This window comes from Peromyscus californicus, unplaced genomic scaffold (assembly GCF_007827085.1).
Source record: "Peromyscus californicus insignis strain IS unplaced genomic scaffold, ASM782708v3 Scaffold_5__1_contigs__length_169319896, whole genome shotgun sequence".
NCBI classification, from domain to species: Eukaryota; Metazoa; Chordata; class Mammalia; order Rodentia; family Cricetidae; genus Peromyscus; species Peromyscus californicus.
In genome coordinates, this window is record NW_026294573.1 from 36434964 (window position 1) to 36462167 (window position 27204).

Here is a 27204-nt window from a genome sequence, read left to right on the forward strand (position 1 = left end):
GAGCCTGCCACCTTATGCAAATTAGGTGATTATCCCCCAGACTCTGTCCCCATTCTTTATATCTCCCCTCAGTCACTCTCACTGAATTATCTCCTGGAAGGCCATTTCCTCCATCCAAAGCTCGGTCATCACTTCTGTCACTTTGTCCCTGTGGACTGGTGGCCAACAGACTATGAGGAAAAGGGGGACTCTACACTCCAGCTCTGATTTTGTTTTGTTTGAGACAGGGTCTCACTATGCAGTCCTCACTGTCCTGGAATTCAATAAGCAGATCAGGCGGATCTCAAATTTACAGAGATCTGTGGTGGTATTGTGTTTCCCAAAATATTGTGCATGCTAATAAACTTATCTGGGGTCAGAGACAGAACAGCCACAAAATTAAACATAGAGGTTAGGCAGTGGTAGCACATGCCTTTAATCCTAGCATTCCAGAGGCAGAAATCCCTCTGGATCTCTATGAGTTCAAGGCCATATTGGAAACAGCCAGGCATGGTGACTCACGCCTTTAATCCCAGAAAGTGAGCCTTTAATCCCAGGGAGTGATGGCAAAAAGCAGAAAGATATATAGGGCGTGAGGACCAGAAACTAGAAGAATTTGGCTGGTTAAGCATTCAGGCTTTTGAGCAGCAGTTCAGCTGAGATTCATTTGGATGAGGATTCAGAGGCTTCCAGTCTGAGGAAACAGGATCAGCTGAGGAATTGGCCAGGTGAAGAAGCTGTGGCTTGTTCTGCTTCTCTGATCTTCCAGCATTCACCCCAATAACTGGCCTTGGGTTTGATTTTATTAATAAGACCATTTAAGATTCCTGCTATAGAGATCCACCTCCGTGTGCCTCTGAGTGCTGGGATTAAAGGTATGAGCCACCATGCCAACTGATCCTCCTTCTTTGAAAAATGAATATGAAAAAAACAAAACAAAACAGAACCAAAGTACACACCTAATCTGGTCATGTTTTCCATTTTAGAGTTTTTCTTTCCCTCTATTTTATAGGGCTCTCCTCACCTCCTTTTTTGGAGACACAATCACACTCTAGATCCCAGTCTAGCGCAGACTTTCTGTAGAGCCCACCACGGCCTTGAAACCTGGCAATCCTGCTGCCTCAGCCTCCTGAGTGGCTTTATAGCTTTCCTGTGGCTTCCTAGTGTCTTTGAGGTAAATCTCAGGTTTGCCACCGAAGCTCTTCTGGATCTGCTAGTGCCTGGCCACCGTGTCCCAAATTCTGTTATCTCCACCCAGCCCACATGCCTGTGTCCCAGAGCACAGCCAGTGCTCAGCACATTTGTGTCAAGTGAATATCTGAAAACAGTTTTCAAGGTCTTTATTTGTATTGAGACAGGTTCTTTGTACCCCTAGCTAGCCTGGAACTCGCTTTGTACAACAGGTTGTCCTCCAGCCAGAGAGATACGCCTGCTTTTGCCTGAGAGTGTTGAGATTAAAGGTGTGGACAACCACAACATGCTATTCAATATATTTGGATCACATCTGTACTGGCTGCTTTTGTGTCAACTTGACAAGTTAGAGTCGTTAAAGAGGAAGCAGCCTCAGCTAAGGAAATGCCTCAATGAGATCCAGCAGTCACGTATTTTCTTATTTAGTGATGAATCAGGGAGGGCCCCATGGAGGGTGGTGCCATCCTGAGACGTCAGTCCTGGGTTCTGTAGCAAAGCAGACTGAGCAAGTCATGGGAAGCAACCCAGTAAGCAGTACCCTCCAAGGCCTCTGCATCAGCTCCTAAATCCAGGATCCTGCTCTGTTTGAATTCCTGTCCTGACTTCCTACAATGATGAAGCGCAATGCTGAATGAAGTGTAAGCCAACTAAACCCAGTCCTCCCCAACTTGCTTTTACGTCATGGTGTTTTGCCACAGCAATAGAAACCCTAAGAAGCTATCCATCCACCATTACCTTCCTCCAACTCACTACACCCCGACTCCCTCCCACCTCACGTCCTTTTATTATTTTATTTACTATTCTGTTGTTATCAAGTTCTTATTAACCTCCTCAGTCCAACTAGTGCTGTCCAAATGCACAAGGGTGTGGAGTCATACTGGGCAGGAGCAACCTGTCATGGTCTCCCTCCTCAGTAGCCGTCAGTCAGCTGCCAACAGCTCCCTCTCTAAGGGTGGGACTGCGGAGACCCCTTCCCGAAAAGTCCGACTCGTGGTTGGTGTGTATACTCCTGTAAATACGGCTTTCGCCCTGTCCCAGAGGGTGGCCCAGCTCTAGCCAGCCCAGGGCCAAAGGCTGGGGCTTTGGAAACCCGGCTTGTGACGCAACCTCTTTTACATACCCACAATGCATTGCACACAGACCCGCGCTTTCATTTAAAAGTGTCAACTCTTTTACTTTTGTTCTTTCTCATTTTGTTTCCTGAATAGTGCTGCGGCTTCCAGAGACTTCCTGTGAGAGGAAAGCAGAAGTGATTGACCACTTATTTTGTGGCACTAGTTCCCATTGGTTATGTAGGAGTTGCAGGCGTCCGAGGATGGTAGGCGTGCTAGCGAGGTCATACTCTGGTTTCTCTTCAGATCGTATAAATCTTTCGCCTTTTACTAAAGATTTCCGTGGAGAGGAACAACTCTGAGTCTTAAACTAATTTTTTGAGGTCCTGCTTGTGCAGGGCGACAATTGCCGGTTCAAAAGTAGAGTTGATGTATCCGATAGACAGTTGGCAAAGGACTTCCCAGAATAACAGTTTTTCTCCGTGAGTTTTGAGGATCTGATACTTCCATAAATTTCTTGAAGACTTACGCTCACACACCGCCTGGCTACCATGGCTAGTGGCCTTCTCAAAAGTTTTCTTTGGGCGGGTAGTGCAGAGTTCCAGACAGGGTTTCTCTGTGTAGTTTTGTTGCCTGTCCTGGAACTCACTCTGTAGCCCAGGCTGGCCTGGAACTCACAGACATCCTCCTGGCTCTGCCTCCCGAGTGCTTGGATTAAAGGCGTGTGCCGCCACCGACCTGCTCAAAATATTTTTTGATAGGTTCTTCCTCCAGGCAGATCTCTTGTTATTACCTGTCTCAGAATGTCATATTACTGAGAGACAATCAAGCTGGCAAGATACAACGGGAGACACATTTCTGGAGTTCCAGGGCTGTACAGAGAGCCGGCCCCCACCCTGTCTCAAAAATGCCAAAGAAAACAGACAAATTTAGCGGTCCTAAGTTCTAGAATATAATTTTTTTTTTTTTTGGTTTTTTGAGACAGGGTTTCTCTGTCTAGAATATAATTTTATAAGCACTCTCCACTTTCCTTTTTGGCATTCTACAAATTCAACCAAGGAGATGGGGAGAGGGGTCAATGGTCGGTCGAGAGTGCTTCCTACTCTGGCAGAGACCCACGTAGGTTTCCCAGCACCCACATCCCGTGGTGGCTCCCAACCACCTGTAACTCCAGCTCCAAGCAATGGATCTGAGGCTCACTCTGGCCCCCAACACCTGCATTCACACATGCATAATTAAAAATAATATTAAAAATATAAAATAAAACCCAGACAGTTTAGGAACTTTTATCCTAGACCTGTTCCTGGAGGGAGTCTTAGACCTTTCATTACATGCTCTGAGTGAGAGTCCCCAGAGCCCACATCCCAATACCCCTGGACATCAGGGTTCTTCTCAATTTCATATCCACTATTGTACTTCTTCTCTGTCTTCCTAAAAATCATCCTTTGCTATCACTTCAAGCCATTTTAACTTCCTGAGCTGTGGTGGGTGACACGTGCCAGGAATCCAAGCACTCCAGAGAGAGAATTGCCCATGAGTTTGAAGACGTCCTAGCATCCTAGGCTCCCCAGTGAATTTCAGGTCAGCCAAGGCTCCATATTGGGAGCTTGCTTGCCTCAAAAAAGAACAAGCCATTATAACTTTACAACTCTCCCCAGCCCCGCCTCCATTGCCTCTCAGAAAGGCCCACACTCACCTCAGATACACAACTCAGTCCTTACAGAATACTGCAGACTTTGGCTGCCCTTCACCAACTCTGTCAGACAGAACTGACATCCTGTAACTAAACCTGTCGGAGTCTATTAACTTAGCGGAGCGCTCACTTCCACCAACCCCCAACTAAGAATGTGGTCAGACGTTTGCCTGCAGGAGAGCTAGCCTCGTCTTGCTGTCACTGCCAAAGGAAATTTCAAATTCCCTTGATTTATGAAATTTTCTTGTTCTGTCAAATTATAAGACTTCATGAAACTGCTTCCTTGATACAATATAAAATTTGGAGTAGCCTGTGTTACTGATGTGTCCCTGAGTCATCAATAGACTATTTGGCTCCAGAATAAACTATCTCTTGGCTTTTTTTGCCTGTTTTGGAGACAGGGTTTCTCTGTGTGACAGCTCTGGCTGTCCTGGAACTTGCTTTGTAGACCAGGCTGACCCTAAACTCAAAGAGATCCTCTTGCCTCTTCATCCCGAGTGCTGGGGTTGAGATGTCGGCCACCACCACCTAGTTTGTTTGTTTGTTTGTTTGTTTTCTTTAACAGTTCCATGTGGTGGCTCCCGCCTATCTGTAGCTCCAGTGCCAGGGGATCTGACACCCTCTTCTGACCTCCATGGGCATCAGGCAATCGTGTGATATATGTGCAGGTGAAAGACACATAAAAATAAATCACCCTTTTTTTTTTTTTTTTTCAAGATAGGTTTCTCTGTATAACAGCCCTGGCTGCTCTGAACTGGATTTGTTGACAAGGCTGGTCTCAAACTCACTGAGATCATCCTGCCTCTGCCTCCCAAGTGCTGGGGTTAAAAGGCTTGTGCCGTCACTGCCGGACTAAAATAAATAATCTTTAAAATAAATTGAAAAGAGACCCTCAAGCCCTTGAGTACTGTGTTATGTAGTCCACAGTAGAGGAAAGGGGGAAGGAATTAGGAAAAGAGCAAGCGAGCACCTCCAAGGGAGGACTCCTATAATTTACACATGGGTGCCTTTCTCCAAGGAGGACTCCTGTAGTGGACACGTGGGTGCCTTTCTCCAAGGAGGACTCCTGTAGTGGACACGTGGGTGGCTTTTGTGGTTCTACCTCTCCTGGGTGTGCTCACCAATGTTCTTCTCTTCTCATCTGTCCCTTGTTCATTTAACCTTTTGGGGAGGTTGGTGTCTTCCAGGTCACAGGCCCTTGAACTCTAGAAGGTCTGTGTTATCTCAGAGCTCTCGATCACAACCAGCAACACCCACAGCTGTCTCCCACCACAGAGGACCTTCTGACCCCTAAGTGATATCGCAGGATGGCCTCTTGAATTCACTGAGACCCACCCTCCTCCCTCTCAAGTGCTCCAGTGTGTGTAGACATCGAAGATACGCACCACCACTAGCTGAACCAGCCTGACCTTTCAGTTTCTTACAGTAACTAATCCTGCTCTCCCATAAAATGCCACTCTGTCCTTTTATTCGTTAGGATTCACAGCCTATGATGGATCAGTGTCCCAGGGCTCCGTCACCAGGTCCCTGTCTCCATAAGAAATGGTGTGCTGGAGTGGGTGGGGGGTAAGATATCTTGGACCTATACCAAGATTTTGATTTGACCTTGCTGTCAGGGGACCATGTTGAGACAAAAAGGTCCCAAATCAAAGTGTTTGGAGCCCAACTCCTAACGACCCATCACATCTTACCCCAAACGGCCAAAAAGACAGCTGGTACTGTGAAGCTTACTGCTTAAGACGCTGAGGAATCCACTTAGCTACCCAGATATGGACCCCACACAAATGACAGAGGAGACAAGACCAAGTAAGTCTCTCAAGTTATTAAAAGCAAGCAAGCAAGCCTAACCCCAACTCCCTCTCAGAAAGGTAAGTCTCTCTGAGACATTTTGTCTCTCCCTCAGAGTCTCTGTCTCTCCTGCAGCATATTTCCTTTTTAAAAATTAATTAGCTGTCAAGAATGGTGGCACAAGCCTTTAATCCCAACACTCAGGAGGCAGAGGCAGGTGATTCTCTGAGTTCGAGGCCAGCCTGGTCTACAAAGTGAGTTCCAGGACAGCCAGGGCTGTTATACAGAGTAAAGAGAAACTCTGTCTCCAAAAAACAATCAAGCAAACCAACAAACGGAAAACACTGTTCCAGCTGGCTCCCTGACTCCCGCCCCTCAGCTAGTCACAACCCAAAACCACAGGTGTGAATTTGTGTGATGGTGAAAGGGAGTATCAGTTCACCCTAACATGATGTGATTGTCTTAGCTTTCACCCCCACACTAGGGAGTCAGAGGCAGACAGATGTCTGTGAGTTCAGGGTCAGCCTGGTGTATACACTGAGTTCTCGTCTAGCAAGGGCTATATGAGCAAACAACAACAGAAACAAAACCACCTATCTGGAACAACAAAAACCAAGTTTGATTTGGTGACCTATGCCAGTTGTCCCAGCACTAGGCAGAAGGATCTCGAATTCAAAGTCATTTTCAGCTATATGGATTGATTGAGGCTAACCTGGGCTACAAGAGATCCTGTCCCAAACGCCCCCAAACAAGCTAACCAAATCCCACAGCTGTCTAGTTGTATTATTCTCTGATTACATTCGAAGTCAATTTGAGGTGAGGAAAGTTACGGTGGCTCTCTGCCCTTCTCCAGCCCCTCCTGTGAGAACTCAGTACTTTGTGTTAAATGAATGTAGAGATACAATCACTTTCGAGCTGTTGTTTATTTACTGATTAGTGGGGAGGGTTCAATCCAGTGCCCCGTGCACATACAAGGGCTGTACTCCTGACTACCCTTCTCCTGGAGTGACAATTTTAACTCAGACTGCTTACATTCCGGAAAAAAAAAAAAAATCTGGCGTTGCACTGCCCCCTGGTGGTATCCCAACACCTTTACACGGGGAAGGGGAAGGAACTAGTTAAGGTATTTCCGGAGAACTGAGGGCGGCGCCTTAGCTTTATTTACATATCCACAATGCACTGCACAGGCTTGTAGCTTAATTTAAAACCACATCGCTGCTTCTTTTTTCGATCTTGGTTTCCTTCCAAATGGTAGCATTTAAACGGGTTTATGTGCGATGAAGCAGAATTATTACATAGCTGGGAGTGAAAAGTTACCATTTGCTTCTTAAGGTTTACAGATATATGAGTACCATGTCCAGCAGACACGATGTATTCGATCAATGCCTTATATTTAAGGCAACTCCGTGTGCGTCGTTCTTAATATGGACCCGCCGGAGGATAAGAAAAGTAATAAAATGCATACAATTTTTGGAGGTAGTCTCGTGGCTGTAGACTACCGTTATTGGTCCAAAAGTAGTAATGTGTTGTAGCTGTTATACCTTGTAGTTTCGTTTTTTTTTTTTTTGCAGGATGTGATCTTAACATGAAGCAGTCATTGTGTCTTTTCTGGCACGTATCCCGAACACATTCGGAGTTTGATTTCTGGGCTTATCTATTTCCTTCATGTATGCTAACAAGAAGAAAACCTCAGGTGGGCATGGTGGCTCCAATTTTTTAACCCCAACACTCAGGAGGCAGAAGCGTGTGATGGCGCACGCCTTTAATTCCAGCACTTGGGAGGCAGAGTCATGCGAATCTCTGTGAGTCTACAGAGTGAGTTCCAACCAACCAACCAAACAAACAAAAAACCCTAACAAAACCATGAACAACAGGGAGAGCAGGATAACCCAAACTGTATCAAAACTGAAACACCAAACTGGGTTAGTTGGCACGGGGGCACCGGTTTGCAATTCCTGGCACTGGTGACTGGAGGCAGAAAGCTCAAAGCCACCCTGGACTATACAGCAAGTTGAAGGCCAGCCTAGGTAACTTAGGGAGATACTGTCTCAAAAATAAGAAGCAGGGCTGGAGAGATGGCTCAGAGGTTAAGGGCACTGGCTGCTCTTCCAGAGGTCCTGAGTTCAATTCCCAGCACCCACATGGTGGCTCACAACTATCTGTAATGAGATCTGGTGCCCTCTTCTGGCCTGCAGGCATACATGCAGGCAGAACACTGTATACACAATAAATACATAAATCTTTAAAAAAATAAATAAAAAGTAGACACAGCCGGTGATACAATGGAATGTTACACAGCAGCTGAGGGGCCTTAGGCTCCATCCTCAGCACACTACACGGCAAAACCTGAGAGAGGCTGGGAGAAGGGCAGAAACAGGAGTGCTAGGGTTCAGTCCAGGGCATAGGCCACGGGGGTAAAGGGAGACAGACGGTCTAGAGACATATGGAATGTAGTGAGCGGACGTAGAGAGAAGGAGACTAGAGATGTAGGACTTTTTGGGATGGGGGGCGGTTTCCAGACAGGGTATCTGTGTAACAGCCCTGGCTGTCAGGGCTCACTCTGTAGAGTAGACCAGGCTGGCCTCGAACTCACAGAGTGGCCTGGCTCTGCCTCCTGAGTGCTGGGATTAAAGGCGTGTGCCACCACCACCCGGCTGGAGTTGCTTTAGACACAATGAGATGTAAACGCGAAGGCTGGAAATGGAAGGGGTCAAGGGGACAGAAGCAAGGCAAAAGGCAGGAGAGAAGCAGGTGTGTGATAACTTAGAGCAGCAGTTCTCAACCTGTGGGTTGTGACCCCTTTGGGGGTCAAAGGACCCTTTTATGAGTGTCACCTAAGACCATTGGGAAAACACAGATATTTACATTACGATTCATAACAGGAGCAAAATTACAGTAATGAAGTAGCAATGAAAATGATTTTATGGTTGGAGTCACCACAACATGAGGAACTGTATTAAAGGGTCGCAGCATTAGGGAGGTTGAGATCCACTGTCTTAAAGGATCAAGGGCCTCCACTTAAGGCCACAGTATGCCCTGGAGCTCTTCCAGAGCCTCAATGACCCTTCCCTTGGGACCTGCTTTTGATAAGTAGGAGCACTCCCCAACCCAATCACACAGCTCTTATAGCTCTCCATTCCCTTCAAACTACACAGTACAAGCTATGAAAACTCTTTATTAGACTCTTCTGCAGCAACGGCTTCCCCTCTTCCCCACTGCATTTTCTAACTCCCAGCTTCCCACCCAGAACCAAGTGGCACTTTCTTCAAAGCCTTCCTCCTGGCAGGCAGGCTTCTGCGAGGCACAGCCTTGGCCTTCCTGGTTTGCCACGGGGGCTGCTCTGTCACTCCTTGGGTTCCGAAGGAAGCCTCTCAAAGTGGGCGATGTATTCCACCTCATTCATATCTCCAGGGCCCATGAAAAAGCTGAAGCAGCTGTTGGTGGTGCCTTCACAGAGGTGTAACGCTGCAATCAGCGAAGGCCAGCATGAGCCTGATTGCTGCCTCTGCCTGGGCTCTGGGTCCCCTCACCCTCTGCTCACCTTTGGTAATTTTGACTTTGTTGGCTGCCAAGATGTCCACCTGAATGCTGTCTATTTTTGTGTACAAGAGCTCGGCATTGTTCCGAGGATGGAAGCAGGAGGAGCCTGGCTGGGCACCAGAGCAGTGTGCTCCTGGAGTGGGGCTTGAGAGGAAGGTTAACTGCTCAGGAGGCAGACAGTGTCAGGCTTGGCTTGCTGCAATCACCCACTCCCTCTGCTGGCCTACCCAATGGTCTTGGCGGCTGCAGCCTGCTTCAGGAACACTGGGAGCTGGGTGCTGATCTGGAGAAGGGAAGGGTCTGGAGAAATGAGGGACCATTAGCCAGGAGCCCTTTCCCTCCTCCGGGGCAGTCCCCACCAGGAGTCCTACCAGTGAAGATCTTGGCCTGCAGTATGGAAGTCTCCTTGACTGGTGGGATAAGCAGGGCCACAAGGCCCTTGAGCAGAGGCAAGCGCACATCGTAGTGGATCAGATCCTTTATCAGCTTGATGGCTGGGGAAGGACAGAGATGCTGGAGAGGCCTCTAGTCCTTCAAAGCTCTTCACTACCTTCTTCTGTTTTTAAAGATTTATTTTATGTGTACGAGTGTTCTATCTGCATGCCAGAAGAGGGCATCAGATCCCACTATAGATGGCTGTGATCCACCATGTGGTTGCTGGGAACTGAACCTGGGTCCTCTGGAAGAAGAGCCAGTGCTCTTAACCACTGAGCCATCTGTCCAGTCCTCACCACTACCTTCTCCCCTGCCCTCTCCATCCCCACCCCCAGTGCTTTCTGGGGCTCAGCACCAGGGAAGGCCTTATATGGGGAGGTTACACTTCCTTCCTGCCCTTCTGGAGCTTGTGACTAGAAACCAGCAAGAGGGGGAGTCAGAGGGAAGGAGCGGGGTGGTGAGTCCACCCAGGAAAGGCCTGGAGGTCAGAGCTGGAGGTTTGAGGCTCACAGAAGTGAGTTGCCATCAGCTTGGAGGAATTCAGGTTTGTTGGAAGAGGAAAGGGCTGAGCTAGGACAGATTTCATTTATCTTTTAAAAATTTGATCCTTATGCATCAAACCTAGGGGCTTCTATGTAGCACGAATCTTAAATGGTCTTATTAATAAAAACAAACCCGGTGCCAGTTATTGGGGTGAATGCTGGAAGATCAGAGAAGCAGAACAAGCCACAGACACCTCACCTTGCCAATTCCTCAGCTGATCCTGTTTCCTGAGACTGAAAGCCTCTGAATCTTCATCCAGAATGAATTTCAGCTGAACTGTTGCTCAAAAGCCTAAAAGCTTAACCAGCCAAAAGCTTGGTTCCTGGTTTTCAGGCCTTATATACCTTTCTGCTTCCTGCCGTCACTTCCTGGGATTAAAGGCTCTTGTTACCACACCTGGCTGTTCCCAGTGTGGCTTTTTCCTCTGGAATGCTAGGATTAAAAGCGTGAGTGCCACCATTTTCTGGCCTCTATATCTAGTGACTGTTCTGTTCTCTGACCCCAGATAAGTTTATTAGGGTGCATAATATTTTGGGGAACACAATATCACCACACTCCTACATTCTAGGCAAGCACTCTACCGCTTAGCTACATCCTTAGGCCTGGGCTGGGCTTCTGTTTTTTGAGACTCCCCTTCTTACATTGTTGTCCTGAGGTTGATCCCCAGAAACCAGGTAAACATAGAAGAGAACTGACTCCACCAGGTGTCCTTCACAGGTGCAACCATGGCATGCTAATGCCCTCCACATGCTTGTAACCCTAATACTTGGGATGTAGAGGCAGGAGAGTCAGGAGTTCGAGGCCATTAAAGAAAAACCAAGTAGTCAGGAAAGGTGCCTAGAACACCTGCTTCCTCCACAGACACTTCCTATAGGGAGATGCCTATAGTTCCTGCACTCCAGAGGCTGAGGCAGGAGGATTGTGAGTTTGAGGACCGTTTAGGCTTTAGGTAGAACAAGACCCTGTATCAATATGTATATGCACACACACACACTCACACGCACACACACATGCACACACACACGCACACGCACACACACATTTTGACAAATCCAGAACACGATTCTTAAGCAGCTCAGCATGGTATAGGCTTGTACTCTAAGCACCTTGGGAGGCTGAGGAAGGGCAGAGGCAGGAGCATTGTGAGTCTGAGGATAGCCTGCACTATATAGCAAATTCCAGCCTAAGCTGGGTTACACAGTGAAACTCTGTCTTGAAACAACGACCAACCAGGACAGGACAACAGTGACCACAGCCACCCCCTGCCCTTTGGACAGGCTGCCACTTCTCTGGTTGTGTTTCATGGAGGTCCTCGGGTACTCTCAGCATCAGTCCCTGATGCCCATCCCCTGTAGCTGTTACTCAGATGGAGTTCTTGGCATTTTTGTGTTATTGTAGTGATTGGGGCCCAGGGTCTCACTATGGATCCCTAGCTGGACTGGAACTTGTTCTGTAGACCAGACTGGCCGTGAACTCACCGAGATCCTCCTGCCTCTGCCTCCTGAGTGCTGGGATTCCTGACTGCATTACCATAGCTGACTGCTTAGATGTTCTAAGGAACCATAGAGCCAACAGTATTGTACGGGACAGGGTCCAGCCCTGAGGAGGTGTAGAGCACTTGGGCCCTCTATGGCTTCTCCCAAACCTTATGTAGACAAAATAATAGTCAAGGTGCCTCTTCTAATGCTTGGCAGCCATCTTGGGGAGTGGCCGGTGTCCAAACTCTCAAGTCTTTCTTACGGCTCAGCTGCTGTGTGTCGGTCGGTGCAGCTGAGTTTGGATCTGAGTGCTTTGGCTCCTTTTATCTGACCGTGGGTCACTTTGTCAGCTCCAGCAGGATGCCACAGCAGTGCCGGGGCACCCTGGGAAAATATGTCTGAGATGTGAAGAGAGAAGTGAGTGGAAGAAGATACGTTGGTGAGATTCCCTGGCCACAAGCAGCGTTTTCTGTAATGTAGAGTCAAGTGTTCCAGGAGAGAAATATCTTCTTCTGCCATCCCGCTTTACACTAAACGCTCCATCTTCGTTAATTGTGCAACTGGTACACTAGCAGCTCCTGGCACAGATGAAGATTTATTCATGGAGTCATTTCTGATTGTTTTAAAATTCACAGCTGCCACTGTTTATACCCTCAGAGAAGACGCAAGGCCTTGCTCAAATGTCTCTCTGAGCAAGCACGTTACTGAGCCAGTCCCACCTCCCCCTGGGCCAATACTGATGGGGCATGTCCTCGCTCCAGGACCCGTGCTGAGGAAATGCCAGTGCTCACCAGATACAAGGTGCTGCCCTCACAGGCTGTGGACACTTAGTTCAAGAGGAAAGAGACATTCCTCAAATCCAGAGAATAACTAGAGTCCACAATGGACATAATAGCAATACTCGGGAGCTGGAGGGTCATTGTTTACTGTGTAGTGGGTCTGAGGCCAGTCTAGGCTAAGACCCTGTCTAAAAAAAAAAAAACCAAAGCAAGTGAACAACCTGTCTGCACCAGAGTACCTCATGTTTCCCTGCTGATCCCTCTTTGAACAGATGAAGAAATTGAGAACAAGTGGCCTCCTCAGGGAGCCAGTGGACAGGAAAGCTTGGGCGGGGGTCCTGAGTTCAATTCCCAGCAACCATATGGTGGCTCACAACCATCTGTAATGCGATCTGGTGCTCTCTTCTGGCATGCAGACAGAACACTGCATACATAATAAACTCCATAGCTACACAAGAAACTCTGTCTCGAAAAACTAAAAAAAAAAATTAATTAAAAAATAAATAATTGTATTCCAGAACTGGGGTATGAATGAAAAGCTACATAGAGAAACCCTGTCTCAAAAAACCAAAAAAAAAAAAAAAAAAAAAAAAAAAAAAGGGAAAGGACATGACTGCTCCTAGGTATGGTAGAGGAGAAAATTTATTGTAGATAAACGAGAGAGCGTAGGTAGAAGCAGACATCTGGGAGAGTCCAGAGTGGACATGACCAGACTGAGCTGGGCCATGTGCGGAAAGGAGGAAGGGAAGGGAGATGGCAGAGACGGGAACCAGGCTCAGCAGCAGCCTGGAGGCCAAAGGTACAAAAAGAGAGGGTAACAAAATGTCTGGGTAATTGTTCTCTATATAGGGAAGAGCCCCTTGGGGAAGGGCAGCCCAGCCCCTGGGTTGGAGAGTTCAGGAGAGAACCCGGTATGCCATCCATACCCTTTAACAGATAGGGACTGAGGGATGCTGGGAGAACCTGGCGGGCAGGTCTGTTTCGATATGTTAAATGGGCACCTCAGCCATTTGTCCCTGGTTTGAAACTTAACAGGGTATAACTGAGTCGGCTGAGTGGTCGCCTGGCATCCTAACCGCTGAGCCATCTCTCCAGTCCCCCGTTGCCTGGCATCCTAACCGCTGAGCCATCTCTCCAGTCCCACCCCGCTGCCTGGTATCCTAACCGCTGAGCCATCTCTCCAGCAGGGCCCCCCCCCCCCCCCCCCCCCCCCCCCCCCGCCTGCTATCTATCTAACAGCTTCTGGTTCCAAGAGTACCACACACCAAAACCAACCCAAAACAAAACACCCGCCGGGTAGGAGGGAACCTAACTGACTCCCTCAAGCTGTCTTCTACTCCAGTCACGAGCCCTCCCCACCCACATAGACCAGGTAAGTTTAATTTTATTTTCTTTCTTTTTTTCGAGACAGAGTCTGTGTAAACCTGGCTGTCCTGGGACTCGCTTTGTAGATCAGGTTGGCCTCAAACTCACAGAAATCCACCTGCCTCTGCCTCTGGTGAGCTGGCATTAAAGGCGTGAGTCATGCCCTGCCAAATGTAATTTAAAAAATAATAAACCGGAAAACAAAACAAAACAAAAAATAACACATACAAAGACGGCACGGTAGCGTACGAGCGTACGCCTTTAATTCCGGCACTCAGCAGGCGGAATCTGAGGATCTAGGCTACAAAAGACCCTGTCTCCAAATAAAAGACAAAAATGTGCCGGGCGGTGGTGGCGCACGCCTTTAATCCCAGCACTCGGGAGGCAGAGCCAGGCGGATCTCTGTGAGTTCGAGGCCAGCCTGGACTACCAAGTGAGTTCCAGGAAAGGCGCAAAGCTACACAGAGAAACCCTGTCTCGAAAAACCTAAAAAAAAAAAAAAAAAAAAAAAAAAAGACAAAAATGTAAGCACGTAAGCCTGTGTTTAAGACCTCTTCCCTCCTTCAACAAACAGCATTCAGCATATATATATATAAAAGCACAACAGCGAGCAAGTGCGACCTATCACTTCAGCTTAAAGTGCAACGGAACGGGCGGGACCTCCAGTCTGCCCAAGGTCAAGGGACTTGAAGCAGGGTCCACAGGGGTCTGCAGGATCTTTCCCCATAGTGCCGTTGTTGTGCCAGCCTTCAGGATCTCTCCCTGCTAGAGTCCCTTCCCGGAAACCGGAAGGGACGTAAAGAAGGCGGGGCAGCGTTTTAGAAACCGGACCGTGAAGCTTTGCGCTTCCTCTTTCCAGCCAGCGCCGAGCGATGGGTGAGTGTTGCTGTGGGCCGGGTCGGGCTGCGGGGAGCGAGCTCCATCCGTCTCCATCCCGCCTCGCAGCCCTGCCAGGAGCACGTTCGGCCCGAGCCCGGGCCCCGAGCACCCGTGGGGAGGGCCGACCGTGGGCTTGGGCCGCCGAGATCGCTGCGGCCGCTTCCCGGGCTCCGGGCTGCGAGCGGTCCATCATGGCTGCCGCGGGCCGCACGCGGATGATGACACCTAGGTATGCTGCACACTCCCGACTGCGCCGTGGGGAGGCCAACCTTGGAGAGCTGAGTGTGCGGTCCGCGCCGCGCGTTGCCCGGGGATGGCTAGGTCGCCGGTACCCAGGCCCGGCTGCTCAGGCTTGCGTCCCCGCTCCCACACACAGGCATCTCTCGAGACAACTGGCACAAGCGCCGCAAGACCGGGGGTAAGAGGAAGCCCTACCACAAGAAGCGGAAGTATGAGCTGGGACGGCCTGCTGCCAACACGAAGGTGAGTGCGCGTGTCGCGGTGGGGGTTGGGGGGGGTACGCCTAACCCGCGCTAGAGCACGGATGCCGTGACCGTGGGCCCTTGTAGGCTCTGAGGTCTCTGTTTTGGAGACTGGGCATCTTGCCCATACCCACGTGCTGGGTAAAAGTCTTGAAGACAACAGGGTCTGTGTGCCCGGGTCGCCGAACTTACGGTGCATTGGGAGACATGCTGGGGACCAGGACTTGAACGAAGCCTAGGAATGGGCTCCTTGGGCGTTGGGGTACTTGGAATTCTGTGTTTGAGGGGTGTGACTCTTCTTTTTGGAGGTAACTAGAGTGATGAAACAGTATCCTTAGGCGTGGTTATGGCCGTCTTGGTCACCTGTATGCCACTTGCCAATGAAAGGACTTGTCATAGTTACACTGACTGTTACCTCCCTCTAGTCCGGGTTCCTCTCCTGGTCTCCCCTCTTTTCTTGAGACCATGTTCTGGTTTTCTCGTGTTTTCCAGATTGGCCCTCGTCGTATACACACAGTCCGAGTCCGAGGAGGCAATAAGAAGTACCGTGCCCTAAGATTGGATGTGGGGAACTTTTCCTGGGGCTCTGAGTGTAAGTAGTCCTTTGGGGGTATCAAAGTATTTGCCTGTTGCTGAGAGACCTTGAGGTAGCTGGAGAATTCTTTTTGAGCTAATTGGCTGACTCCTGCAGCTTGGGGTGGGCGGTGGTGGCACACACCTTTATTCCCAGCCCCCGGGAGGCAGAGGCAGGCAGATCTCTTGAGTTCAAGGACAGCCTGGTCTACAGAACTAGTTCCAGGACAGGTAGGGCTGTTACACAGAGAAACCCTGTCTCAAAAAACAAACGCTTTCTGAATTAAAACATGATTGCGGGGGAAGAGCTTAGGCACAGAGGCTGGATATTCTTTTCTGTCCTTTCTGGGATTGAGGGAGGTAACGCAGGTGGTTGCCGTATGTGCGTGAGGTAGGAGAGAGAGACTGTGTGTGTGTGTGTGTGTGTGTGTATATGTACGTACGTGTGTGTGTGTGTGTACGTGTGTGTGTGTACACATGTGTGCGCTGGAGCCCGGGACACATCCAAGTACCCTTCTCCTGAGCTACCTCCCAGGCCCCTTAATTGTGAATTTTCCTTGTGTGCAGGTTGTACCCGGAAAACAAGGATCATTGATGTTGTCTACAATGCATCCAATAACGAGCTGGTCCGCACCAAGACCCTGGTGAAGAACTGCATTGTGCTTATCGACAGCACACCATACCGACAGTGGTATGAGTCTCACTATGCACTGCCCCTGGGCCGCAAGAAGGGGGCCAAGCTGGTGAGTGTTATTTTCCTGTAGGGGGAGGAGGGGGGGAGTGCTGCCTTCTTGTGATGAAAATACTGTCCAGTTCTGCTACTGAAGGAAAGAGATGAATACCTGAGTTCTGAAGAAGGCAAGCATCAGGAAATTGGGGCTCGAGAAGGCTTGGTGACTTTGCTCATGACAGATCCGTGTGTATTTTCTTTACTCAGACTCCTGAAGAGGAAGAAATATTAAACAAAAAACGATCAAAGAAAATCCAAAAGAAATATGATGAAAGGAAAAAGAACGCTAAAATCAGCAGTCTTCTGGAGGAGCAGTTCCAGCAGGGCAAGCTTCTTGGTGAGATTGTTGTGGTGTTGGGAAGCAGGAGTTGGTGGTGTGCGGTTTCACCCTTGCCTGGTTCATTGGGCTGTCAGAGGTTTGAACGCTGGGCGCACAAAGCATGAGCGGGGATAGTTGTTTGCTGTAAGGGTGAAGAGTGAAATCATTAACAGAACAGGCTCTGAGTGGTAGTTGGGAAGTGGATGCCCTGGCTGATGGCTGTCTCGGTGATGAGAACTTTGTCCAGTTCTGCTGCTGACTTCTAAGTGAGGATAAAGTGTGTCTGAGGAGACTGCTGGCTTCATGCCTGCCTTTGGGTATCAGACCAACTTGGACTTCTAAGGGGGCGGGTAGGTGAGTGGGGCCTCATGTCCTTTTACTAAGGACCACCTATTCTCTTACAGCCTGTATTGCCTCAAGACCAGGCCAGTGTGGCAGAGCAGATGGCTACGTGCTAGAAGGCAAGGAGCTGGAGTTCTATCTGAGGAAGATCAAAGCCCGGAAAGGCAAATAAAACATCATTCATAGCTCATGTAATAAAGGTGTTTATTGTTCTGTATTTATATTGTCGGAATGTTTGGCTAGTCATTTTTCCCTGCTCCTCTGAGCAAAGCTGAAGAAAAGATCTCATCTTACTGTCTACCTGTGCGAGCATGCTGTCAGAGGCCCCATGGCTAGAGCAGTATCTAGAGTAATGCCAGTATTCCTGGGTCTGGGGGAACCTGGAGCAAGTTGGTATGGAAGAGACTTGGGAGCTCTTCAGTACTGGGTTCTCTTACAATAATGGGGTGCTATCGAAATCATGCTTGTATTGTCAGGCTAGAGGTCTCCCTTTCCTTTGTAGACTTGGGTTTTAAGGGTTCCATTAAATTTGTGTATGTGTGCTAGGCATTAGCCTTCATGATTATTAAGCACATGGCTGTACCACAGGCTGTACTTCCACCCAGGTAAGGTGGTTCATGGGAAGTATGGGAACTTGGACAGTGTATTGAGGCTCTTAACATACAAGTTACAAGAGAAGATGTCTTCACTACAGGTTAATAGTTTGGGGGATTTTTGAGGCACTCTCACTCTGTAGCCCAGGCTGTCCTGGAGCTTCTAGCCCAGGCGGATTGCAGCTCACAGATCCATCTTCATTTGCTTCCTGGGTGTGGATTAAAAGTGTGCAACACCAGGCCTGGCTAAGGTTAATGTTTTGGGGTTTCCCAGAGAAGTCTAGAGAAAAAAGTGAGAACCTACCCAGAGTTATATCCCTTAACCCTAGGTGGCTGCCTGTCTGGTGCTGAGATTGTCTGCCTGGCTTTTTTTTTTTTTTTTTTTTTTTTTGGTTTTTCGAGACAGGGTTTCTCTGTGTAGCTTTGCGCCTCTCCTGGAACTCACTTGGTAGCCCAGGCTGGCCTTATGCCTGGCTTTTTTTAAGGATTGATTATGTGTACAGTGTTCTGCCTGCATGTATCCCTGCAGGCTAGAGGAGGGCACCAGATCTCATTATGGGATGGTTGTGAGCCACCATGTGCTTGGTGGGAATTGAATCTCTAGAAGAGCAGCCAGTGCTCTTCACTGCTGAGCCATTCACCCCTCTGGGCCTGGCTTTTAAATGGATGCTTGGGGATCCAGACTTAAGTCTTCTTGCTTGTAAAGCAAACATTTTGTCTGACCCCAAAGATCAAGGTTTTTTGGTGTGGTTTGTTTTTCCAAGACAGGGTTTCTCTGTGTAACAGCTCTGGCTGTCCTGGAACTCTCTGTAGACCAGGATGGCCTAGAAGTGCTGGGATACACCGACCCGCATGAGCTCAAGTTTTTGTTTTGAGGGGTGAAGTTCTAAAACAAGGTCTCTTTGGTCCTGGCTCTCCTGGAACTCAGATCACCAGCCTGTGCCTCCTGAGTTCTGAGATTAAAGGTATGTGCTGCCACCCCCAGCAAATTTGGGAGTACCCTGTAGCCATTTTGGTGGGGAGCATTAGAGCAGGTGGGTACACTGTAGCAGTAGCTGGATTTTCATCTATCTGAAATGAGAAAGCTCACTGGGAATGGTATGGGTTTTTAAAATGTCAAAGCTTGTTTTTGAGATGAGGGCTTACTATGTATGTATACCTGTCTCATCAAAACCTCCTTATGTAGACTATTGTTGGCTTTTTTTTTTTTTAATTACTGTTTTTTGGGGGGGGAGCCAACACCTAGCTCCCAGAAAAAAATCCCACATGGAAGCTGCTTTTTTTTTTGGGTTTTTCAAGACAGGGTTTCTCTGTGTAGCTTTGCGCCTGTCCTGGAACTCACTTGGTAGCCCAGGCTGGCCTCGAACTCAGAGATCCGCCTGGCTCTGCCTCCCGAGTGCTGGGATTAAAGGCGTGCGCCACCACCGCCCAGCAGAAGCTTCTTAATTATAAATGCCCAGACTTAGATAGTGGCACACGCCTTTTTTTTTCCCCCTTCCCTCTGTGTGGCACACACCTTTAATCCCAGCACTTGGGAGGGAAAGGCCAGCCTGGTCTACAGAGCAAGATCCAGGACAGGCACCAAAACTGCACAGAGAAACCCTGTCTCAAAACAACAACAAAAAACAAGTTGGAATATTATTTTAAGGTGTGTTAAAGAACTGGCCAATAGCAAGGCAAGAGAGGATAGGTGGGGCTGGCAGGCAGAGAATATATAGAGGAGAAATCTAAGGAGGAAAGATGGAAGTGGGGGCTGGAGAGATGGCTCAGAGGTTAAGAGCACTGGCTACTCATCCAGAGGTCCTGAGTTCAATTCCCAGCAACCACATGGTCGCTCACAACCATCTATGAGATTTGGTGCCCTCTTCTGGCCTGCAGGCAGAGCACTACACAATTTAATAAATTTTTTAAAAAGATGGAAGAATAAAGTGAAGAAAGGAAGGAGCCAGAGAAGGAGGAGGACTCCAGGAGCCAGTTACACAGCAAGCCACGGAGTAAGAAACAAAGGTACACAGGAATAGAAAAGCCCAGAGGCAAAAGGTAAACAGGATAAGTTAAGTAAAACTGGCTAGAAACTAAGCTAACGCTGGTCATTCATAATTAAGAATAAGCCTCCATATGTAAATTTATGTGGGAGCTGGGTAGTGAGCCCCCCAAAAAAGGTTAAAAAAAAAAACAAATGCCCAACCCAGCCTTGGCTTGTTTCTTGTCAGCTTTTCTTAACTTTAAATTATCCCATCTTTTTTGCCTCTGGGCTTTTTCTTTTCCTTCTGTATATCTTTTTTTTTTTTTTTTTTTTAAGATTGATTTATTATGTATACAGCATGTATGACAGGCCAGAAGAGGGCACCAGATCTCATTACAGATGGTTGTGAGCCACCATGTGGATGCTGGGAATTGAACACGGGTCCTCTGGAAGAGCAGCCGGGTGCTCTTAACCACTAAGCCATCTCTCCAGTCCCCCCTTACTTTCATTCTTAACTTCTGTGGGTAGCTGGTCCCTAGCATCCTCCTTGTTTTCTTGCTCTTTTCTTCCAGATTTCCCCTTCTCTGCCTGCCAGCTCTGCCTACTCTCTCCTGCCTCGCTATTGGCTGATCATCAGCTCTTTATTAGACCAATCATGTGTTTTAGACAGGCACAGTAACAGCTTCACAGAGTTAAACAAATGCAACATTAAAGAATGCAGCAGCCAGGCGGCGGTGGTGCAGGCCTTTAATCCCAGCATTCTCTGAGTTCGAGGCCAGCCTGGTCTACAGAGTGAGATCCAGGACAGGCACCAAAACTATACAGAGAAACCGTGTCGGGGGTGGGGGATGCAGCACATCTTTGCATCATTAAACAAATGTAACACATTAAAAGTAATATTCTACAACAGTAGACCAGGCTAGGCTTGAACTGATAGGGGTCTGTTTGCCTTTACTTCTTGTGTTGGGCTTAAAGGTGTGTGCCATAATGGCCTGACCCAATGAGGGTTTTTTTTTTCTCCCCTGCATATGAGTGGTTTGTTTGCATCCATATACGTGTACCGTGTGCTTGTCTGGTGCCCAAGAAGGTCAGAAAAGGGCGTTGGATCCGTTGAAACTGCAATGGGTGCTCTTAACTCTGCGCCATCTCTCCAGCTCCTCTAATGAGTTGTTTTTGTATTTTGAGACAAGGTTTCTCTGAGTAGCCCTGGCTGTCCTTGAACTCGCTCTAGACCAGACTGGCTTTGAACTCAGAGCTGCTTGATCTCAATTGAACTTCCTACCTGTATCTGGCGAGCACAGGGTTTTTATGATGTGCACTGCCCTTAGAAGTTAGACCCTGACAGCCTGGTCTACAGAGCTGCAGGAGAGCCAAAAGTACAGAGGTTAGAAAGGATTGTGAGCTGCCATGTGGTGCTAGGGATCCAAGTCCTCAGCAAGAGCAGCAAGCGCTCTTAACTGCTGAGCCATCCCTAGAATTTTTTCTAGTCCCTAGAATTTTTTGTGTGGGAGTGGGGTTGGACATCAGAGGACAAATTTCAGGACCTGGTTCTCCAGCTGGGTGTGAGTCCCAATGATCAAACCTTGGTGGTCAGGCTCGGCCATAAGCGCCTTTGTGAACTAAACCACTGCTCCCCCTCGTTTTTATTTTATGTGCATGTGTGTGTACTGGTGTCCTGTGGAACGTCCATGGGCATACACTTCATTTAATGTTCTTGAGACAGGATCTCTACACAGCCCTAGCAGTGCTGGAACTCACCATGTAGACCAGATTGGTCTTGAACGCAGACATTCCCCTGTCTCTGCCTTCTGATGTATACACTTCAAATAAAGGCTTTTGTTTTTAATTGCCATTGAGATGACTCTGCAGGCCCGATGACCAGAGTTCAGTCCCTGGAACCCATAGGGTGGAAGGACAGACTGCTTCCAAACACACACTTGGGAGAATTCCCACTGGGCTCCACCTGCTCTGGCTCCAGTGTTAGCACCTAGCCTTAATCCACCCTTCCTGTCTCTGTTACCTTTTGTTTCTCTTGTTGCCCTCTGTGAATCTTGTCTGAGAGTCTCCCAAGGGTACAAAGCCTATGCAGACTTAGTTGGGAACCGGAAAACTGATATTCCTTAATTGAGAATTTTCATTTGGCATTGTCCTTTCGGTGGCTTAGTTAGGGTGTTTAGGGGATATGGAAATCAACTTGATAAAAGTGTAAATTGGACAATAAAAATGCCCTTGGCAGGGCTGGGGATTTAGCTCAGTGGTAGAGCACTTGCCTAGCAAGCACAAGGCCCTGGGTTCTGTCCTCAGCTCCAGGAAAAAAAAAAAAAAGAGAGACTGAGAATATAGCCGGGCGGTGGTGGTGGTGGAGGTGGAGTGGTGGTGGTGGTGGTGGTGGTGGAGGTGGTGGTGGTGGTGGTGGTGGTGCACACCTTTAATCCCAGCACTGGGAGGCAGAGCCAGGCAGATTTCTGTGAGTTCGAGGTCAGCCTGGTCTACAGAGCGAGATCCAGGAAAGGCGCAAAGCTACACAGAGAAACCCAGTCTCGAAAAACCAAAAAAAAAAAAAAAAAATGTCCTTGGCTAAGGGAGAGTGTCTCAGGCTGCGAGAGGCTGAGTCCCCCTGCAGCTGGAAAGGCTAAGACATCCTTAAAATGTGCTGTGTCGTCTTCCCACAGACCCGTGTGAATCCACACCCATTCAACACACTGATAAATGTAATACAGTTTTCATTTTAAAAATTGGAGGGTTGGAGAAATGTCTCAGTGGCTCTTCAGGTGAGCACTCAGGTTCATTTCCCAGTATCCACATGGCAGCTCCCAAAGCTCACTTTTGAGGTTCCGGGAGTTAAGACATAGTGACTCTCTAGGGGCACTGTACATGGTACACTCACGTATGCAGACAAACATTCATCCACATAAAATAGTCTTGGAATTTAGGACAGAGGTAGGACTAGGTCCCATTGGCACAAGCCACTTGGAAAGCTGGGTGGGAGAATCACCTAGTTCAAGGCCAGCTTGGGTGATTTAGTGAGGTCCTGTCTACACTCGAGTGTTTCCATCCTTAGCTTTCTTCCTTGGTTCTGGCATTAGCTGTCCTTTCACAAAAGCAAGTCAGAAGATCTTGCTTCTACAACTCTGGTCTTGGTTAAGTGCCCTTAGTGCTGGGCCACCAGGGCAACTTTCCAATCCTAATTCCACCTACACCCTAGGCAAATGCCAAATTAAACAGTCGTGATTCACGGTGAACAAATGCACATATTCTCATTACAAACAACGCGAGCATTTTGCAGACAAAGGTCCCACACCACGCCCGCTGACCTGCCTTCAGAGTGAGGTTACTGGGCTAGGGAGTGTGTGTCCTTTTACTTTTTCTCACTTGATTCTAAAACAGCTGTCCCAGACCAGCAGCACAGCATCGACCCAAAACTAGAAATGCCACTTCCTGTGCTCAACCAAATGCGGCACCTAGAGGCTGGGGCTGGGCACCAGGCAAGACTTCAGGGATGCTGATGCTCCCCTACTGTTTTGGACCGTTGGCCTAGCTCCCCGACGTCTGAAAAGGTAGCCTTGCCTCTGTGTGCCAGCCCTATATATTTGACCTTTTCTTCATTCTAGCTTCGCCTCCCCAAGCAATCTATCCCACTTCACTCTAAAGGAGATATACCCTACCCCCGGCTCTCCTCGTCATCTTTGCTTTCAAGAGCTGTCCCCAAATGCTTTCCCCAATGGCCAACCCGCTGTCCAGAGAAGTTGCTCTGAGCAGCGGCTGATAGGACCAAGCGCAGCTCGGGAAGAAGGCAGGGTGGCAGCCACCGGCAGAGGGGATTCTCAAGGTTCCAGGGCTTCATCGCCAGATTCCTCAGCCTCATCTATACGGCTGGCAGCCTCCTCACCGCCCAACTCGGTCCGGAAGCGGAGCAGGTGTGGGGTCCTGGGGGCGCCGCGTGCTCGCCCGAAGTTCCGTAGGCTTATAGCAGGCGAGAGCGCTCCTGAGCCCAGGAAGCGGCCCAGCAGCGGGGTCTGGGTGGCGGTTGCTGGCAGGTCGGACCTTGGGGATGCCTCCACCTGCATGCACTGCTCAGGGTCATCACTCATGCTGCCGGTGCCAGGGTGGACATAGACAAGGATTGACTCTCAGAGGACTTGTTTGTATCCCCATAGGGTGGCCAGGGACTGGGCCCGGTTTCCATGTCAAATCTCGACTTACCGCAGGTTGAAAGTGGAACCCAAGAAGGAAGGACGCAGTGACTCAGCAGCTGTGGCCACCGTATAGGGTGGTTGAGGTTGGGCCTCATCCCAGTACTGATCCTTCTCAGCAGGAGGCAGGTTCTGGTACATATCATCCACAGAGAGCAGGGACACCTGAGCCAGAAGAAGGGCAAGCAGTAGGTCACAACTGTTTCTCTGCACACCTGGCTATCTCTGCCCCTTACCCCACACCTAACCTGCAGGTTTCGATCTATGAGCTGATTGGTCTCAAAGTCGTCATCGTCTTCACCAAAGGGGTTAATGAGCTGTTCAGCTACCTACGAATTACAGAAATGGTGTCTTCTAGGTGCAGAGCCCCCTCCCCCCGACTGCCCAGCACTGCAGTGTGATAGTTATTATCTGTGCCCACCTCTACAGAGTAGGATGCCATACCGACCTTGAGCCAACCAGCGTAAAAGAAAAACTGCAGCAACGTGGTAAGAGGCACAAACATGTCCAGGTCCCCCGGGGCTGGAGAGACCTCTTTGGCTCGCTCCAGAGGCTCCTGAAGTTTGGCAGCCCCTGTTTCCGGCTCCACAAACTGTCGGCCGACCAGGGAAAGGGCGAAGAAGGAGTATACGGCTATCGTCACCACCTGAAGAGGGAAAAGCGAGGGGCAGAGGGGCAGCAAGAAACCCAATCCCTGCCTGTGAGGGCCTGCAAGGTCTGCCAAGTCAGCAAGCAGGGACTGGGTGCCGTTGCAATGGAGACAGGTTCATCTTTTTGTCTTGTTATGTAGACCAGGCTGTCCTCGAACTCACAGAGATCCTTCTGCCTCAGTCTCCCGAGTGCTGGGATTAAAGGCGTGGGCCACCACTGCCTGGATCAAGACGGAGTTCTCTTTACAGGTGTGGAGGAAGATTTTTGAGGATGAGGGACAGGGTATTACTGATGGGAGTAAGGTTTTTGAGGATGACCCTCACAGTTCAATGTCTCCTGAGACTGCCTTGGCCCGGGTGAAGAGCCATCAAGGCCCCTCGGTATCTCACACACCACAGGATGTCCGATAGGCACCTGAGCTGGGCAGGCAGGAAACAGTTACCTGGGTGTAGACAAGGGGGATGCTGATCCAGTCATAGTGAAACAGCATGCTGCACTTGGCGCGGTACTTGTTCAGCTCCTAGAGAGAGCAGGTGATGGGAGGTCAGAGGAGACAAAGAAGGAGATGAGGAGGGGAGCGGGAGACCCCACAAAGGTGACCAGGGCCGGGCCTGAGCCCCACTGCTCTCAGGCTCTCAGGCTGGGGTGCTTAGGGTAGGAAGCAATTTAGGAAGGGAGCAAACAACGTTCTGGGCCTGGAGCCAGAAGGCCTATGAATCCCAGCTTCACGAACATGCTGTGTGAGGGGCTTTTCAACTCTGTGCCTCAGTTTCTTTATCTGTGAAAGGGGGATGAGAAGAGCCCTCAGGCACTAAGGGAGTCAACCTAAGCACGTGCTTCCAAAGTGCTCAGTAGCTGGGCCTAGTGGTTCACGCCTGTAATTCCCAAGTTTGTGAGACGATGGCAGGATTGCCATGGATTTGAGGACGGCCTGGGCTAAACAGTGAGTTCCAGGCAAGCTTGAGCTATGGAGAGTAATCTTGTATCCCCCTCCCCCCCCAAAAAAGTGTGTGGTATATAGTTGGAGCCTTTTAAGGGTCAAGTACCAAAATTATTATTTTGAAGCTAGTGCGCGCAGAACCAGTGATCCAAATCCTAAACTGACTTACTTCCAGTATGAGAGCGAGAGCGATGTCGTCACGGATTCGTCCATCCCTGCGGGCCTGGGCGGCGAGGTTAGTGAACCAGACGCAAGGGACCCAGTACTTGTTAAAATCAGATTTCAAGCTCTCAAACTTTCTCCTCTCTTCCTGAGACATGAAACCTGCCCGGGTGAAGAAGGTAAGGTGCAGACATCTCATGCCGCCAGGGGCGCTAGTGGTCCAGCATCTGGCTGTTCTCCCTTAAACCCTCTGGCTTCCCTGGAATCCTGGAGCGCCCCCTAAGGGTCAGACCTTTCCATCACGGGAAGAAAGCCAAGACATCCAGCCACCCCACCCAGGGGCTGCGACTACCCAGGCACCTGCATCCACCACGTGCTCCATAGTGGGGAAGCGCTTGAGCACACGGGTGCTGACAGATCGCAGCACCAGCACCGACGCCAGGTTGGCATAGCGGATGAGAGTTCGGCGTAGTAAACGGCCGCTCTGGTCCACGCCATGCACACAGGCTGAGATGACACACATTAACTGGTCCGGCAGTGGAATGCTCGTGTACTGAGACCACCATCGGTTCACCACCAAAGTCACGTAGAAACCTAGTGAGCCACCATGGATAACAGAGGCAGAAAGAAAGGTGCCAGGTGCTAGGGAGGTCCTCCATTGGACTCTATGGCCCTTCTGGTCCCACGGCCTTGCTGAGAAAGTCAGGCCCGGAAGAAGAAGAGAATGCAAACTGCCAGGGGAGAGGGAAGTGGGAGTCCGAGGTGGGGTTACTGCTGACTCTGAGACCTTTTTTCCATGAGGGTAGGGAGGGGCTATCCCTTCTCTCTGGCTCCCTTTTGGTAACCAGAGTGGCGTTATAAGGCCAGGTGGTGTCTTTGTGCCAGTGAAGATTGAGGGTCCCCCAAATGACGGGCAAGGAGTAACCCAGAGGAAACTGTGGACCCAGGCTCTAACCCTTCTTTCTGTTTGCTGGTTAACTCCAGGCCATTGCTGCCAAGAATTGCCACCTCAACCCAAAGATCAGAGAACATGGTCAGGAGAAGGGGCAGGGGGTGGGAGGGTGAGGGTGGGCTCACCCAGCACGAAGGACAAAGGGATGAGGTCTGCTGAACGGTTGCAGTATCGGGCCACCTGGGCATAAATATGCTTCTGCTCCTGGGTCAGCCACAGCCTAGGGCATGTCAGGCAGAGACCTGGGTTGGTAGGAGGCCAGCGGCGGCACAGGTCCTCATAGGCCGGGGCTCAGAGCTGCTCTCACCGGTAGGTGACGCTGAGCACAGCATACAAGGCACCGAACAGCAGAAACTCCTTGTACAGGAGCTTGTAGATGCTGCCCCTCCAGCGGAGGAGCAGGCCAGAGAAGGCTCCGAAGCGCGCCTCTGCCACTTTGAGAGTGTAAGACACCGTCATGGTGCTGGGTCCTGGCGCAGAAGGTCACAGAACTGTCCTCTTCTCTGCTGGTCTTCCCGTCGCTAAGCCTAGCACCCCAAGCAAAGTCCCTTCATCTCTGGCTACTCATCTTCACCGCGT

The 27204-nt window shown here is 49.5% G+C and overlaps 2 protein-coding genes and 5 non-coding genes across 7 annotated transcripts; 6 read left to right on the forward strand and 1 right to left on the reverse strand.

The window, feature by feature from the left end:
* Nucleotides 1–2508: 2508 nt before the first annotated feature.
* Nucleotides 2509–2624, forward strand: LOC128098134 (U5 spliceosomal RNA). Its single transcript, XR_008214150.1, has one exon. It is a non-coding gene; the product is annotated as a U5 spliceosomal RNA (small nuclear RNA).
* A 12004-nt stretch (nucleotides 2625–14628) lies between these two features.
* On the forward strand, nucleotides 14629–17389 carry Rps8 (ribosomal protein S8). The gene is made up of 6 exons (XM_052717930.1): nucleotides 14629–14719; nucleotides 15099–15205; nucleotides 15697–15796; nucleotides 16345–16520; nucleotides 16715–16844; nucleotides 17231–17389. Exons 1-6 carry the CDS (start codon nucleotides 14716–14718, stop codon nucleotides 17338–17340), a joined length of 627 nt encoding a protein of 208 aa, XP_052573890.1. The 5' UTR covers nucleotides 14629–14715; the 3' UTR covers nucleotides 17341–17389.
* Nucleotides 14933–15011, forward strand: LOC128098057 (small nucleolar RNA SNORD55/SNORD39). The gene has a single exon (XR_008214089.1). It is a non-coding gene; the product is annotated as a small nucleolar RNA SNORD55/SNORD39 (small nucleolar RNA).
* On the forward strand, nucleotides 15515–15618 carry LOC128098064 (small nucleolar RNA SNORD46). The gene has a single exon (XR_008214096.1). It is a non-coding gene; the product is annotated as a small nucleolar RNA SNORD46 (small nucleolar RNA).
* Nucleotides 16567–16634, forward strand: LOC128098063 (small nucleolar RNA SNORD38). Its single transcript, XR_008214095.1, has one exon. It is a non-coding gene; the product is annotated as a small nucleolar RNA SNORD38 (small nucleolar RNA).
* LOC128098062 (small nucleolar RNA SNORD38) lies at nucleotides 17049–17118 on the forward strand. Its single transcript, XR_008214094.1, has one exon. It is a non-coding gene; the product is annotated as a small nucleolar RNA SNORD38 (small nucleolar RNA).
* Nucleotides 17390–22685: 5296 nt separating the features above from the next.
* Nucleotides 22686–27084, reverse strand: Best4 (bestrophin 4). Its single transcript, XM_052717960.1, has 9 exons — nucleotides 26933–27084; nucleotides 26751–26845; nucleotides 26034–26267; nucleotides 25681–25835; nucleotides 25014–25091; nucleotides 24369–24566; nucleotides 24169–24249; nucleotides 23931–24085; nucleotides 22686–23819 (listed from the first exon to the last, which is right to left on the reverse strand). Exons 1-9 carry the CDS (start codon nucleotides 27082–27084, stop codon nucleotides 23552–23554), a joined length of 1416 nt encoding a protein of 471 aa, XP_052573920.1. The 3' UTR covers nucleotides 22686–23551.
* Nucleotides 27085–27204: the final 120 nt, after the last annotated feature.